General features: G+C 35.7%; 1 protein-coding gene across 1 annotated transcript in view; it reads right to left on the bottom strand.

Moving 5' to 3' along the window:
• The window catches only part of LEMD3 (LEM domain containing 3), a 63,567-nt gene that overhangs the window by 15,609 nt on the left and 31,440 nt on the right, over nucleotides 1-16,518 (bottom strand). The window contains exon 4 of the mRNA XM_006731923.3: nucleotides 14,365-14,432. Within this exon, the coding sequence (XP_006731986.1) occupies nucleotides 14,365-14,432 (68 nt within the window). The remainder of the gene's footprint in view (nucleotides 1-14,364; nucleotides 14,433-16,518) is intronic.

Genomic DNA, 16,518 nt, shown 5'->3' with positions numbered 1-16,518 from the left:
GGACAGCCACATGCAGAAGAATGAAACTGGACCATTTCCTTACACCACACACAAAAATAGACTCAAAATGGATGAAAGACCTAAATGTGAGACAGGAATCCATCAAAATCCTAGAGGAGAACACAGGCAGCAATCTCTTCAACCTCAGCCGCAGCAACTTCTTCCTAGAAACATCGCCAAAGGCAAGGGAAGCAAGGGCAAAAATGAACTACTGGGACTTCATCAAGATAAAAAGCTTCTGCACAGCAAAGGAAACAGTCAACAAAACCAAAAGACAACTGACAGAATGGGAGAAGATATTTGCAAATGATATATCAGATAAAGAGCTAGTATCCAAAATCTATAAAGAACTTATCAGACTCAACACCCAAAGAACAAATAATCCAATCAAGAAATGGGCAGAAGACACGAACAGACATTTTTCCAAAGAAGACATCCAAATGGCCAACAGACACATGAAAAAGTGCTCAACATTGCTCAGCATCAGGGAAATCCAAATCAAAACCTCAATGAGGTACCACCTCATCCCAGTCAGAATGGCTAAAATGAGTATGTCAGGAAACGACAGATGTTGGCAAGGATGCAGAGAAAGGGGAACCCTCCTAAACTGTTGGTGGGAATGCAAGCTGGTGCAGCCACTCTGGAAAACAGTCTGGAGGTTCCTCAAAAAGTTGAAAATAGAGCTACCCTACGACCCAGCAATTGCACTACAGGGTGTTTACCCCAAAGATACAAATGTAGTGATCCGAAAGGGTACATGCACCCCAATGTTTATAGCAGCAATGTCCACAATAGCCAAACTATGGAAAGAGCCAAGACGTCATTTTTAAAAACTCCTTTAAGGGGCCTGGGTGGCTCAGTGGATTGTGTCTGAATCTTGATTTCAGCTCAGGTCATGATCTCAGAGTAGTGAGAATGGATAAAGAAGATGTGGTATATATATACAATGGAATATTATGCAGCCATCAAGAAAAACAAAATCTTGCCATTTGCAACAACGTGGATGGAACTAGAGGGTATTAAGCTAAGCGAAATAACTCAATCAGAGAAAGACAAGTATCTCAATCAGGGAAAAACATGTATCATATGATCTCACTGATATGAGGAATTCTTAATCTCAGGAAACAAACTGAGGGTTGCTGGAGTGAGGGATGGGAGGGATGGGGTGGCTAGGTGACAGACATTGGGGAGGGTATGTGCTATGATCAGCACTGTGAATTGTGTAAGACTGATGAATCACAGACCTGTACCTCTGAAACAAATAATATATTATATGTTAAAAAAAAAAAATAGTAGGAAGGGAAAAATGAAGGGGGGAATCGGAGGGGGAGACAAACTATGAGAGAGGGTTCTAGAAGGGAGGAGGGGTGGGGGGATGTGTTAGCCTGATGATGGGTATTAAAGAGCGCACGTACTGAATGGAGCACTGGGTGTTATATGCAAACAATGCTTCATGGAACACTACATCAAAAAAATACATAAATAAATAGGGAAAAAAAAAATTTGAAAGTGTAAGAAGTTTTATGAAGCAAAATTAATCTTGCTAGGCATCATTATTTCTGTGTAACTACCACTAGGATGTTTAGATGGTAAAGAGAACTATAAACTACCTGTTATCTTACAAAAAAAAAAAAAAGTGTGGTCTTCCATCATTATTTTTAGTATCAAAAAACTTGTAGCCAATATAAGTATTTAATAACTGACAAATGGTTTATACATGAGATCATTTCAAGGAAATACTATGCATTTAGAAATGATCATGAGAGGGATGCCTGGGTGGCTCAGTCGGTTAAGCATCTGCCGTTGGCTCAGGTCATGATCCCAGGGGCCTGGGATCCAGTCCCCCATCAGGCTCCGTGCTCAGCAGGGAGCCTGCTTCTCCCTCTGCTGCTCCCCCTGCTTGTGCGCTCTCTCTCTGACAAATAAATAAAATCTTTAACAAAAAAAAGAAAAGGAAATGATCATGAGAGCTAAATAGCTGTATGCTTAGAAAAGTAAAACAATATGTAATTTATATATAACCATAAAAATTTGCACTTATGAATGACTAAAAATTTCCTTTTTAAGATTTTACTTACTTGAGAGAGAGAGAGAGGGACAGCATAGAGGGAGAGGGGCTCAAAGTCCTAGAACCTAGCTTGACATGAGTCCACAGCCCCTGTTCTCCCCGCTGAGCAGAGAACCCAATGCGGGGCTCGATTCCAGGACCACGAGATAATAACCTGAGTTCAAGACAGACACTTAACCGACTGAGCCACCCAGGCGCTCTGTGACAAAAAAAAACCTTTTTAAGTGATTTTGTTTAAGCTTTAACATTGCTTTAAAATGTTATGCAATATAAGAATAATTTCAGGCAATTATGGTTTTGTTATAAAAACGCTATCAGAAATCATTTTGTGTATAACAAAAATCAAACAGAACTCATACTCATTTGCTCTAACATTCCTTTGCTTCCAAAATCAAGAGAACTTACTTCTGGTTATATTGCATGGATCAGGATTAGATAAAGCACAAGGTATAGAGAGGGGGCTTTGAAAATCCACAAAGCAAGATTAATATGGGTTATCCATGGAGCTGGAAACACTGCACTCATTCCTCTTCATAATGTATAGGGTTTTGTTTTTTTTTTTAAGTTTTTACTTTAATTCCAGTTAGTTAACATACAGTGTAATATTAGTTTCAGGTATACAATATGATTCAACTATTCCGTACATCACCCAGTGCTCATCACAACAAGTGCACTCCTTAATCCCCATCACCTATTTCACCCTTCCCCCAACCTCCCTTCTGGTAACCATCAGTTTGTTCTCTGTAGTTAAGAGTCCGTTTCTTGGTTTGCCTCTCTCTTTCTCTTTTTTCCCCTGTTCACTTGTTTTGTTTCTTAATTCCACATATGAGTGAAAACATATGGTTACACAGAAATAATGATGCCTAGCAAGATTAATTTTGCTTCATAAAACTTCTTACACTTTCAAACTATACATGTTACCTTTGAAATTGATCTATAGATCAATCATGTTGTTGCAAATGGCAAGATTTCATTCTTTTTATGGCTGAGTAATATTCCATTATATACATCTATGTTATGTTATTATATATATATTCCATATCTTCTTTATCCATTTATCAACCAGTGGACACTTGGGCTGCTTCCATATCCTGGCTATTGTAAATGCTGCTGCTATAAACATAGGGGTGCATGTACCCCTTTGAATTAATGTGTCTATTCTTTGGGTAAATAGTAGTGAGATAGCTGGATTATAGGATAGTTCTATTTTTAACTATTTTGAGGAAACTCCACACTATTTTCCACAGTGGCTGCACCAGTTTGCGTTCCACCTACAGTGCACAAGGGTTCCTTTTTCTCCATATCCTTGCCAACACTTCTTGTTTCTTGTGTTTTTGATTTTAGCCATTCTGACAGTTGTGAGGTGATATCTCATTGTAGTTTTGATTTATATTTCCCTAATGATGAGTGATGTTAAACATTATTTCATGTGTCTGTTGGCCATCTGGATGTCTTCTTTGGAGAAATGTCTGTTCATGTCTTCTGCCCATTTTTTTATTGGATTATCTGGTTTTGGGGTATTGAGTCTTTTAAGTTCTTTATATATTTTGGATACTAACCCTGTATTGAATATGTCATTTGCAAATATCTTTTTCCATTCTGTAGGTTGCCTTTTAGTTTTATTGTTTCCTTCACTGTGCATAAGCTTTTTACTTTGATGTAGTCCCAATAGTTTATGCTATGCTCACTGCAGGTGTAGCTACCATCTGTCACCATATAATACCACTGTAATACCATTGACTTTATTCCCTAGGCTGTACTCCTCATCCCTATGACTTAGTCATTTCATAATGGTAAGCCTGAACTTCCCACTTCCCTTCACTCATTCTGCCCACCCCCCGACCCCCTCCCATAAGGCAAACATCACAGTTTGTTCTCTATATTCATGGGTCTGTTTCTGCATGTTTGTTCATTCATTTATTTTTTAGATTCCATGTATAAATGAAATCGTAAGACATGGATATTTTTAAAAATCAATGAAACATACATATTATCTTTACCTTTGTTTGTATATATGCTCTTCAGCTTCTATTACAATAATATGCAAGACATAATGACATTTTTGTGTTATTATAAAGAACTCTGAAGGCTAGACTATACATGTAAGTTTCAAATAATGTAAAAACAAATAAATTTCCAAATTTATTAGTTGTATATTTTAAATATAAAAATTTTAGAAGGCTGAAGATATTATAAATAGCATTACTGCCTTCATTAATTATCCTTAAAAATGTACATAATGGTTCATACTAACAAGGATACCCACTCTAATAAGCTAAGTATGTAAATGAACATTGAGCTTAAAACTTTTAGTTATAAAATAATAAGGGTAAGAAAAGAGTATCTGTTATTTTCTCATTTTGTTTTCCTTCTCCATGTTAATACCACCTAATATCCACTTACTATCTGGAATACAATAGAACCATGGAATGTCCCTTTATGAATACACAAAATACAAAAAACAATTGATAATTTATTTAAAACCTCATTAAAGAATTAACAGAGTATTAAGTTCTGAAACAGACCATTACTTCCACAAATGTTCTACATAGTATACAGAATTCTATAGTATTATAAAATAGAATTTTTGAAGAAGTAGAGTTGAAATTTTTTTTCTAGCTATGCTAATTAAACGGCTCATGTTAACATTATAGCATGCATAGCAGCTTCCTGATTTTGAGTGGAAAGTATTTTACTATTGATTTTTTTGTAGCCACCTAAAAAGCTGTAAGGTAGGGGCAGGCCAACCTTTTCTGTAAAGAATCAAAGAGTAAATATTTCAGGTTTTGTAGAATTCTGGTCTCTGCCACATATATTCTAAGCAACCTTTAAAAATGTTGCAAAACCATAGCTAGAAGGCCATACAAAAAGAGGCCTAAGGGCTGCAGTTTGCCAGCCTTCAAGGAAAGGCATACTTGCATCATAAAATGCCCATTTTCTAATCACTGATGACACAAATTTTTAAAGCAAGTCTATGATGATTATTACTATTTACTTATAGGCAATAGCTCAGTAAATGTACTGCTGAGTGCTTCATTTAAATCTAAATTCAAAGCGTATTTTCCCAAATCTTTAACAAATCTATTTTAGCATACTATGTGTGAACACACACACACCCAAGATTCCCAATTCCAAATTTATCTTATTTGCAAAATAACTGGCAAAAACATTTATTTTTATTAAAACTCACATCAGAAAATAAATAAATAAATAAAACTCACATCAGGTGCTTTGAACTTAGATTACACTTTCACAGCATAAAAATAATACTGTTTCCTGTAAAAGATTCAGCTCATTAAATAAAGCTACAAAGCATTAGTAATAAGGGAAAGAAATGCTGATACAGGGAGAAGTCAAGTAAGGATTAAAAATCTATTGGATAGCTCACAAAATGGATAATATACATGGTAATAATAACTATGTGGCTTTCCAGTTAGGGAATATTCTGTTTAATTGTGACATGACATATGCTATACATGTTACCTTTGAAATTAATTAAAATAGGACACACAAAAATCAATACAATAGTAAATATGATTTAATTCTTGATGATTCAGTGGGAACTTGATCTTTCACCTCCAGGAATAACGGAAAGAACATGGTCCTTAAATAAGCAGGCCTGGATCAGATCATGACTCCACTACTGACTAGCTATATGTACGACCTCAAGTGGAGACGAAAAAGTACGTCATCCATACAGATTTATCTACCTTGTTCACTTCTTCGGATCCTAACCCTCATTCAGGGTCAGTCTCTTGCTCACTCAAAAGGAGCTAGTGGTTATGAACCCAGTCCTTCCTTCCATCTAAGAGGCAGAACAGTACAGTGAGAAGAGCAAGCACTTTAATTCTATTCCCAGCTCCAGCATTTACTAGCTGGATGATGTAATCATTAAATGCCTCTGAGCTTTAGTTTCTTTATAAAGAAACTAAAGCTTTATAAAGGTGAGTTTGACACCACCTACCTTGCTGGGTCACTGTGAAGTCAGGGGTACTAAGAAAATCCTAAGATAAATGGTACTTGATAAATTATAATTATTTTTTTAAAGATTTAATTTGAGAGAGAGCACGGGGAGAGGAGCAGAGGGGGAAGGAGAGAGACAAGCAGACTCTGCGCTAAGCGCAGATCTCACAACCCTGAGATCATGACCTGAGCTGAAACCAAGAATCGGCTGCTCAACTGACAGAGCCACCCAGGGGCCCCGATAAATTATAATAATTAAGAAGTTTATCTATCATTCCATTTCTCAGAACATTTATTTTCCCACAAAGACAGAATTTTACTAACAGTGATTTGCATTCCAAGCTAGGCCATTAAAGCCTATCCGGCTCCATGATTTGGCACATGCAGCTATCTTCTTTCCTAGTATTTTCTTCACAAATCGTAAACATATTCATTGTGTTGAAGTTTAAAAAGGTTTGAAAATAAACCAGAAAATGAACCACCACTGATTACATCATTTAGTTGGACAATTACCATACAAAGCATCCACCATTAACTTAAAAACAAGTCTAAGTCTTTTCATGAAAATTTAATGCTATGTCTTTCCTAAATGTTCCACCAGAGGGACCTCTTAACTTTTCACAAATCATACAAGCTTTCATTCTCAAAAATGATGAAAGTGAAAAAAAATTAAAAAGGTTCAAGAAAAACACTGGGGGGTTCAGAAAAAGTGTTTAAATTATTTCAATTAATTGTTATGTTTATTTAAATTTCCTTTAAAGAGAAAGTAGGAGAAATAAAATAAGAACGGAATGTGAAGCATCAAATTCAAGAAAATAAAAAAAATTTTACTGAGGTTTACTTATTCACTCATTTCACTCCACCAAACATTTACTCATATTGTGCTTAAAATGCACTAAAAGCTGGGGAACAATTAGCTTACACTCACAGGAGTTCTGTGCATCCTTTGGCCCATTTACTCCTGAATGCAAAAACTTACTTGTGCTGCTGGTGAAACCATAGTACAAATACATGAAAATGTACGACAGATCTCTCTCCAGAAGCAGGGAGCCTACAATATATGTATTATCATCATGGTTTTTGACATCAGCTTTATAGTAAGGTTCTTCCATATTTACGCTAGAACTTGCATAAAATAAAATAAACCACCAATTTTGGCTAGACTGTGCTAAAATGGTCATTCCAAATTAGAAAGTAATTTGGCAATATATATCAAAAGTATTAACAAAGGCTCATGCTCCTTAACAAGTAGTTTCCTTTCTAGAACTATTTCCTAAGGAAACAATCAGAAAATCAAATACTATATGCAAATATTAGAGTGCTTTCGTAATACTGACAAACCACAAACCAATACAATGCAATACAATCATGTAAAGAAATATTACCCAGTGATAAAAAAGTTCAAAGACAAAATGCTCCTGATAATTTTAAGGAAAAAATATATAAACATTTGTAATATGAAATATTTATATTTATAGTGATACTAATTGTAGGAATGAAAACATAAGAGAAGACTAGAGAAAAATGAACCAAAAATGAGTGGTTAACTTCAGGTGGTGAATTTGAAATGCTTTTCTCTTTCTTTTCCATTAGTTAAATGATGAGCATGAGTTAATGTTATATTGAAAAAAATAAACACTATTAAATATAGTAGTTAGAAGTTTTATCTAGTCCTTAAAATTTTTTTTATGGGGGAAAATTCCTGTTAAATGCTTTTTTTGAAGTAGCAGCCCAAAATACATCATTGGTGGTAACAAGCCATACCAGGTTTCACAGCATTTGAAAATACAAAGTAACTTCACTTAACTAATTAAGACTGGAACTAATCCAAAATCCTTTGTAAAAACTTATATTAGAAATTTTATTGAATTAAAAAAAAAGTAAAACCCAATCTAAAACATAAAATAATTCCAGGGAAGAGATACAAAAATCTTTTAAGACTGGAGTTCATTAATCTCAATTTTTTTAACTCGATACAGTTTCCAATTCATCTCACGCATGTATACGTCCAATAACTCCTATGTTGCCAATCTTTAGTAGAAATAATCTCTCATACCCTACGGCTGCCTGGCTTAGATTCTGACTTGTCCCAACCCTGGCTCTGTGTCCCTTCTTACCTATCTTATTGCGACCCACAGCTGCAACCAAATGGGGGTGGTTAATCATCCATCCACAGGAACCCCTGCCTCTTCCTCAGCTTTAGCTTAACTACTAATCAATCCCTATCCCACTCTAAGCTCTATCCCTGCCCTTTAGTCCTTTAAATGGAGTATTCAGGAGCTTTTAAGAGTCTCAGGATCGTGGGGTGCTCAGTTGTTAAGCATCTGCCTTCAGCTCAGGTCATGATCCTGAGGCCCTGGGATCGAGCCCCGCATCGGGCTCCCTTTTCAGTGGGAAGCCTGCTTCTCCCTCTCCCACTCCCCCTGCTTGTGTTCCCGCTCTCACTATCTCTCTCTCTGTCAAATAAATAAAAGCTTAAAAAAAAAAAAAAGAGTATCAGGTTCTTCTGAAATGTAAATTAATCCTGTTCCAGGAATTCATGACCAACCATAACACATATCTGTGCCATTACCTCTCTAAGATATTTAACTAATAAAAAAAGAGAGAGAGAGAAGAGAGAGAAGGCAGGAAGGAAGCACTGCTTGGGATCAGTTTTTCCTACTGCTCGAAGTACAAACACATTCTACCTCATAAGGAACTACTTGCTTGCTTTGGATTCCCACATGCTATGCTCTCCTCGAGGAATATTTTATTCTATGTGTTCTGTAGCCTACTCAATCCAATCCCTTCTTTGCTCCCACCCCCACAATCCACTTAGCAATTCCTCCATCTCTAAGACAGAGCCCCATAATCATAACTCCACCTAATTTAAGATCTTTCTGGATCCTGATTCTTTAGCTAGCCAATCTATTAACTATTATACTCTGCAAAAAATTTATCTGTTATCAATGTTCTCATCTAGGTCAAAACTGAAAATGAAGAAGAGAACAAGGTAGGTTGAGAAGACAAATCCTGTAGCATGTTATTATGAGTGACCCAGATTTAATTAAGAAACACAGAAAAAAACAAAATTTATTGGAAAGCTACCATAACCATCAGGCACTGAGCACTTCAGTCTCCCAACCACTCTGAGAAGAATTAATAACAGTCCCACTTTCATACTAAGAAACAGGTACAGGAAAGTGAAAGAACTTTACCAAGACACACAACTTTTATGTGGCAGTGCCAGAATGTGATTCCACATCTAATCTCCAACATATTATACTGTCTTAACATCTTTTGGATATCTACATTAAGTAGATTAAGCTAATCTGAATTAAGTTAAAAACAGTCTACATTTCTCTTTTTTAACAAGCATGTCATGGAAAACTCATCACAACTTTGCTGAAAGCCTTAGAACTATACTATATTCTAGATTAAAAAAAGAGAGAGAGAGAGAGAGGCAGTGACAGCAGTAAGACGACAGAATAGGAAGCCCCAGACCATCCTTTCCCCATGGAGACACAAATTCAACAATACACAGACCAATTCCCTTTGTAAGAAATCCAGAAACCGTGGGGCACCTGGATGGCTCAGTCATTAAGCATCTGCTTTCAGCTCAGGTCATGATCCCAGGGTCCTGGGATCGAGCCCCACATCAGGCTCCCTGCTCAGCGGGAAGCCTGCTTCTCCCTCTCCCACTCCCCCTGCTTGTGTTCCTGCTCTTGCTGTCTCTCTCTCTGTCAAATAAATATATAAAATCTTTAAAAAAAAAAAAGAAAAAGAAAAGAAATCCAGAAACCAGTTAAAAGGCTCCTGCAACCCAAGCAAGTGTGAAACTAGCAGCATGGAAGCCAGTAGGAAAATTGGTAGCAGTCGCTCACCAGAGCCCCATTCTGTGGCACAACGTGGTACGACCAGAAGAAAATTCCCAACTCCTGGTTCATCCTTGAAGAGGGGAAGAAAAGACTGAAACATAAGTCTAATGTTGAGACTTTCTGAGGGGCTACCAGAAGGACTGGTTTCTGTCTTGTCTGAATCTAAGCACTGACAGGTAAGAGCACCAGCTTGGAGGCAGCTGAGAACAAAGGCAATGGTTTGAACTAGTACTTCCTCACTCGCCATTGCCCTTCTCCACAGCTCAGTGAAGAATGAGTGGGAGAAAATCCCAAACTCCTGGCTTCTCCCTGAGGAAAGAAAGTGTTGAAGTATGTGTCCAATGTCCCAAGTTCTCAGGGAGCCACCAGAGGGTCTGGTTTCTGTATCACCTGTTTCAGAGCACTGAGGAGACCTGACATAGTCTAAACGCCTGGGGTTTGCTGAGAACAGAAAAGAGCAGGACAGCCTGCTGCAGCTCCAGAGGACCCACAGTAAAGCAGACAGACACCAGAGGGAGCAAGAGATTACAAGCTCCTGAAAAAAGAAACCTGCAAAACCTTTTCAGGTGGGAACTTGTACCCACAAATCCAAAGAAGATGCATCCACAGAAAAGGTTTGAGAGAACCCCAGAATCTCTATCTGAACTCATTGGTGAAGGCCTTCCCCTGCACAAAGGCAGTCTCTAAAGGCTGGAAGATATGGCTGTGTCTTCAAATGCACAGATCCTGACAAAGTAACGAGGCACATGAAGGAAACAATAACACTGGGCCCAACTAAAGGAGCAAAATAAATCTACAAAAACTGACCCTAAAGGAACTAAGGTATATTAATTACCTGATAAAAATTTCAAAGTAACTGTCATAAAGATGCTCAACAAGTCCAGGAAAACAACACATGAATGAGAATATCAATAAAAGAAAAAATTAAAAATGAACAATTGTGGAGCTTAAGAATATAATAACTAAATTGAAAAATTCCCTAGATGGGTTCATAGCAGACTTAATCAAGCAGCAGAAAGAATCAAGGTACTCAAAGAGAAATCAATTGAAATTATCCAGTCAAAGGAAGAAAAAGAAAAAACAATGAAGAAAAGTGTGGGAAGCTTAAGGGTCTTATGGGACATCATCACTCAGACCAATATATGCATTATGGAAGTCCCAAAAGGAAAAGAGAGAAAAGAGCAGAAAAAGGCAGAAAACTTCCCAAATCTGGGGAAAGAAATGGACATTCAGATTCAAGAAGCCCAAAAGCTTTTTATCGGATATAGCAAAAGTAGTACTAAGAGGGAACTTTATAGTGATAAGCAGCTACATTAAAAAAGAAGACAGATCTTAAATAAACAACCTCAAGGAACTAAAAAAAGAATAAACTAAGTCCAAAGTTAACAAAAGGAAATATTAGAGTAAAAATAAATAAAACAGAATAGAAAAAAGAAAAGTTGGTTTTTTGAAAAGATCAGCAAAACTGAAAAGCCTCGAAAGAAAAAGAAAGAAAACTCAAAATCAGAAAGAAAAGAGAAGATACTAAGTCTGATGTCACAGAAATACAAAGGATCGTAAGAGACTACTATGAACAATTAATTGCCAACAAATTGGACAACCTAGAGAAAAAATAAATTCCTAGAAACATATAACCTACCAAGACTGAATCACAAAGAAACAGAAACTCTGAACAGACCTGTAACTGATTAGGATTGCATCAGTAATCAAAAACCTCTCAAACAAGAAGAACCCAGGACTCAGTGGCTTCACTGGAGAATTCTACCAAACATCACTAATCCTTCTCAACTTCTTCCAAAAAAATTGAAGGGAAGGGAACACTTTTTCACACTCATTTTATGAGGTCAACATTATTCTGATGCCAAAGCCAAACAAAAACACTATAAGAAATGAAATATAAATCAATGTCCTTGATGAATACAGATGGTAAAAATCCTCAACAAAAGTTAGCAAACAGAATTCAACAGCACATTAAGAGGATCACACCTCTTAAATCATACCAAGTAGGATTTACTCCTGGAATTCAAGGATGGTCCAACATACAAAAAACCAGTCAGTAGGCTACACATTAACAGAATGAGAATAAAAATCACATGTTCATCTCAACAGATGCAGAAAAAGCATTTGACAAAATCAATACTTCTTCGTGATTAAAAACATGCAACAAAGTAGGAACAGAAGCAAATTACTTCAATATTATAATAAAGGCCATGTATGAAAAGCTCACAGCTAATATCATACTCAACAGTGAAACACTAACAAAGCTTTTCCCCTGGAGAATAGGAACAAGGCCAGGATAAGGATGTCCACTGTTGTCATTTCTATTCAATACACAGTACTGGAAATCCTAGCTAGAGCAATTAGGTAAGATAAGGAAATAAAAGGCATCCAAATTGGAAAGAAAAAAGAAAAATTATCTGTTTGCAGATGACATCTTATAGCCTACAGATTACACATACACACACACAGACACATACTCTCTCTCCCATCTCTCACTCACACAAAACTGTTAGAATAAGCAAATTCAGCAAAGTTGCAGGATAAAAAAAATAAGCATACAAAAAAGAGTGGCATTTTTATACACTAAAAATGAACACTCAGAAAAGGAAACTAAGAAAATCCCATTTATAATAGCATCAAAAAGAATACTTATAAAAACTTTACTAAGGAGGTAAAAGACTTGTACACAGAAAACTACAAAAACACTGCTAAAAGAAATTCAAGACACAAATAAATGGAAAGACATCCCATGCTTACGGATTAAAAGACTTAATATTGTTAAAATGTCCATGCTAACCAAAGCGTTCTGTAGATTCAGTGCAATTCCTATCAAAATCCCAACTGCATTTTCTCAGAAATTGAAAAATCAATCCTAAAATTTATATGGAGCCACAAAGGATTAGCCAAATAGACAAAACAATTTTGGGCAAGAAAAACAAAGGTGGAGGCCTCACATTTCCTGACTTCAAAGCATATTACAAAGCTACAGTAATCAGAACAGTATGGTACTGGCATAGACAGACATATAGACCAATGAAAGAAAATAAAGAAATTAACTCACACATAATACAATCGACTTATCTTCAACAAGGGTGCTAAGAACACACAATGGGAAAAGGACGGTCTCTTCAAAAAATGATGTTGAGAACACTGGATTTCCTCATGCAAATGAATGAAATTGACCCTTATCTTACACTATACACAAAAATCAACTCAAAACTGATTAAAGACTTAAACCTAAGACATGAAAAGATAAAACTCCTAGAGGAAAAGCTTTATAACATTGGTCTTGGCAATGATTTTTGGGTTATGGCGCAAAGCACAGGCAACAAAAACAATAGACAAGTGAAACTACATCAAACTAAACTGCTTCTGCAAACAAAGGAAAGAATCAACAGAGTGAAATGGCAACCTACGGAATGAGAGAAAATATTTGCAAGCCATATCCAAAAGAAAGAAGGGACTTCTAGAACTCAATAACAAAATCAAATAACCTGATTAAAAATGGGTTAAGTACTTGAATAAACATTTCTCCAAAGAAGACAGACAAATGTCTGACAGGCCTAAGAAAAGATGCTCAACATCACTAATCACCAGGGAAATGCAAATCAAAACTACAGTGAGATATCACCTTACACGGGTGAGGACGGCCATTATTAAAAAACAAAACAAAAAAGCAAGTGTTTTTGAGGATATGGAGAAAAAGGGGACCCTTGGAAACTGTCAGTGGGAATGTAAAACACTATAACCACTATGGAAACCAGCATGGACGTTCCTCAAAAAATTAAAACTATCATATGGAATTCCACTTCTAGGTATTTACCCAAAAGAACTGAAAACAGGATCTAAAGGATATTTGCACTCCATGTTCACTGCAGCATTACTCACAATAGTGGAAACAACATAAACATCTATCTACAGATCAATGGATAAAGATAATGTGGTGAGTGGGTGTGTGTGTGTGCACGCGTGCGCGTGTAATATTATTCAGTCTTAAAAAAGAAAAAAAATCCTGCTCACTTAACACTTAACACTGGTCCACCTTAATCTTCTGTACCCTTCCTTTCATATAGTATTTCCTAAAGGATTACATACAGTGGTTTAGAAAATTCATCTGCAAATTCTTTTAGTACCCTGAGATGACATTAATCTGGAATGGAAGATTTAAAATAAATGACAATGGTTAGATGCTTACTTGCTCTCTTATATGCTACTTACCTATCTCAATTTCTCTCACACCAATGTTGTTTGTACCCTTTCCAAATTAATTCTATGAGAGAATGTTCTAAAATGAACTAAAACAAAACATGTTGAGTAATTCTGCTTTCTGTATCTGCTCACACTACACCAAACAACAGGCCCAAGCTTGTAACAGTACAATTAAAGAAATCAAATCCGTGATACTTTTGTATAAGCTGTAATAATTTATATAAACTTTAAGAATATAGCTATCAAAATTCTAATTGTACTGCTTACTTTTAAATATGCAGCTGCCTCTTGGACAGAAAGTGTTCTCTGACTAGAACTGCCACATTCATGATCTCCTGGAAAGATTAGCATATTATTAATTTTGAATCAGTACTATGTTAAAGAGAAGAAAATAAACATGATTAATCAAAATATTTTCAAATTACACAATTATAGGTTATATTATTCAATAAAGAAAGAAGATAAACACTATTTAATTTCCTATAAAAAATCCAGTAGGTAATATAAACAAAATTATCTTTACATAAACCACAATCTTTAAATGCATTTCTAAATAGTCCAGATAGGAACATGTCTTCTATTTCCAACTAAATCGTTGCCCAGAGTAGGAACCATGTCACACTGATGCCTAGCCACAGATCTTGGCACACAGAAGGCCCTCCAGAGATTCACTGTTTTTCAAGGGGGAGAATTCATTGTGGTAACTTACACACCTATTACTAAAGCTAATAACTCAAAGATTCAAATAAGTTTGAATTAAATTGTACATTCTGTGTATAAAGATACTGGCTATGCCTATCTTTAGCAAGGTGTGTGCATGCCTTAAAAATTATTATAACACAGATCAACAGGGAAATTAGATAGAAACTTCTAGCTATGATCTGGTTTCTACAAAGAAATGCAGTACATCCAAAACCACATTTTCCCTTTCTTGTAACTATTTATAAGAGAATCCAAAGCCTTTTCTTTCAGGTTATCTGTGGTTATAAAAATCAATTTCCTTAAACTGAACTTCATTTTTAAGTTCTTTCTGCCTTGTTTCTCTTCAAATGATTTTTAACATGAAAGTGTAATAGTTAAACTCCTTGGCAAATTTTTCTGTTATAAAAGTAGCCATATTCCTATTTATCAGCCTTGTGCAAGTAGTCAGATTTTAATGGTCATAGTCATAAAAAAGGAAGAAATACCTATTAAATAAACAAGTAAGTCTTCAAACTTTATAATGCATTCTCCAACATTCAGTTTCCACAAATCTACAGCAGAGATCGGCAAACCACGACCTATAGCCAAATTGGCCCTACCACTGATTTTTTAATAAATGAAGTTTTATTGGAACACAGCCATACTCATTCATTTATGTATCATCTATGGCTGCTTTCATGCTATAATGGCAGAATTTAGTAACTCTGACAGAAACGAGTCTAGCACACAAAGCCCAAAAAACTTACTATCTGGTCCTTTCACAGAAAAAAGTTTGCTGACCCCTGCTCTAGAGGAAGGAATCTGTATCTTTAAAAGTACCCCAGATTATGCTGATCTAGCACACTGCATAAAACAATGTTGTAGAGACAGCTATAGAAGTCTGTGATAGCAACATCAGGTATTCCTAGCGAGAGTATACACTTAACCGATTTCTGGGTACTACAGCATACCAAATAAATGTCATTAGCTTGCAGTATATGAATACGACAGTCAGTCAATGTAAAGAAGGCTTTTAGTGATATACACAGAATTATGAGCATAAAAAAACTGACCAGAGTTAAGGATGCCCCCCCCCAAAAAAAACCAAAGACTGATATGAGGATGGGGAACTATAAGGATCCTAAATGCCTCCATTCAACCAAAAAGCGTCCATATTTACCTTCTACCAGTATTCTGATTTCCACAAAAGGATCTGCTACATACAAAAGTTTAGAAAACTACATTCTTCTTTTCTGTAACTTCTTTAACAAGAAGATAATCCAAAATCTCTTCTTTTAGATTATATGTGAAATTAAGAATAAAAAAAGCTAAGGTAATAAACAGATAAGCTGCTACTACAGCTTAGAGATGTCAAAAGGCTTACTAAGAGCAGAATATAAAGAAAATGCAAAGAATCAGTGGAAAAAATTCTAGAATATATTTACTTTATCCCAGGAAATGATACCTAATCAACCAGCAAAGGAAAATCTACACTTTTATATTTAATCTAGGGTTTTAGTTAATTTACTGCTTACCCAAATCCAACTGATATGTAAGCTTTCAAAATTTCTTATTACTATTAATGCAATAAAGAAATTTGATTGACTGTAGAATGATATATATTTCATCTAATACATATGGGCAGGAAGGAAAAAGGCCTTGATTAAATATATCTATAAAAATAAAAACTACTCTTGTATAGGTAACAAAAACTTCTAAACAGAAAATTTGCAAACATAA

The sequence above is a fragment of the Leptonychotes weddellii genome, chromosome 5, assembly GCF_054177405.1.
Source record: "Leptonychotes weddellii isolate Sample4059 chromosome 5, ASM5417740v2, whole genome shotgun sequence".
NCBI classification, from domain to species: Eukaryota; Metazoa; Chordata; class Mammalia; order Carnivora; family Phocidae; genus Leptonychotes; species Leptonychotes weddellii.
This window is presented reverse-complemented; position numbering and strand designations above follow the sequence as displayed.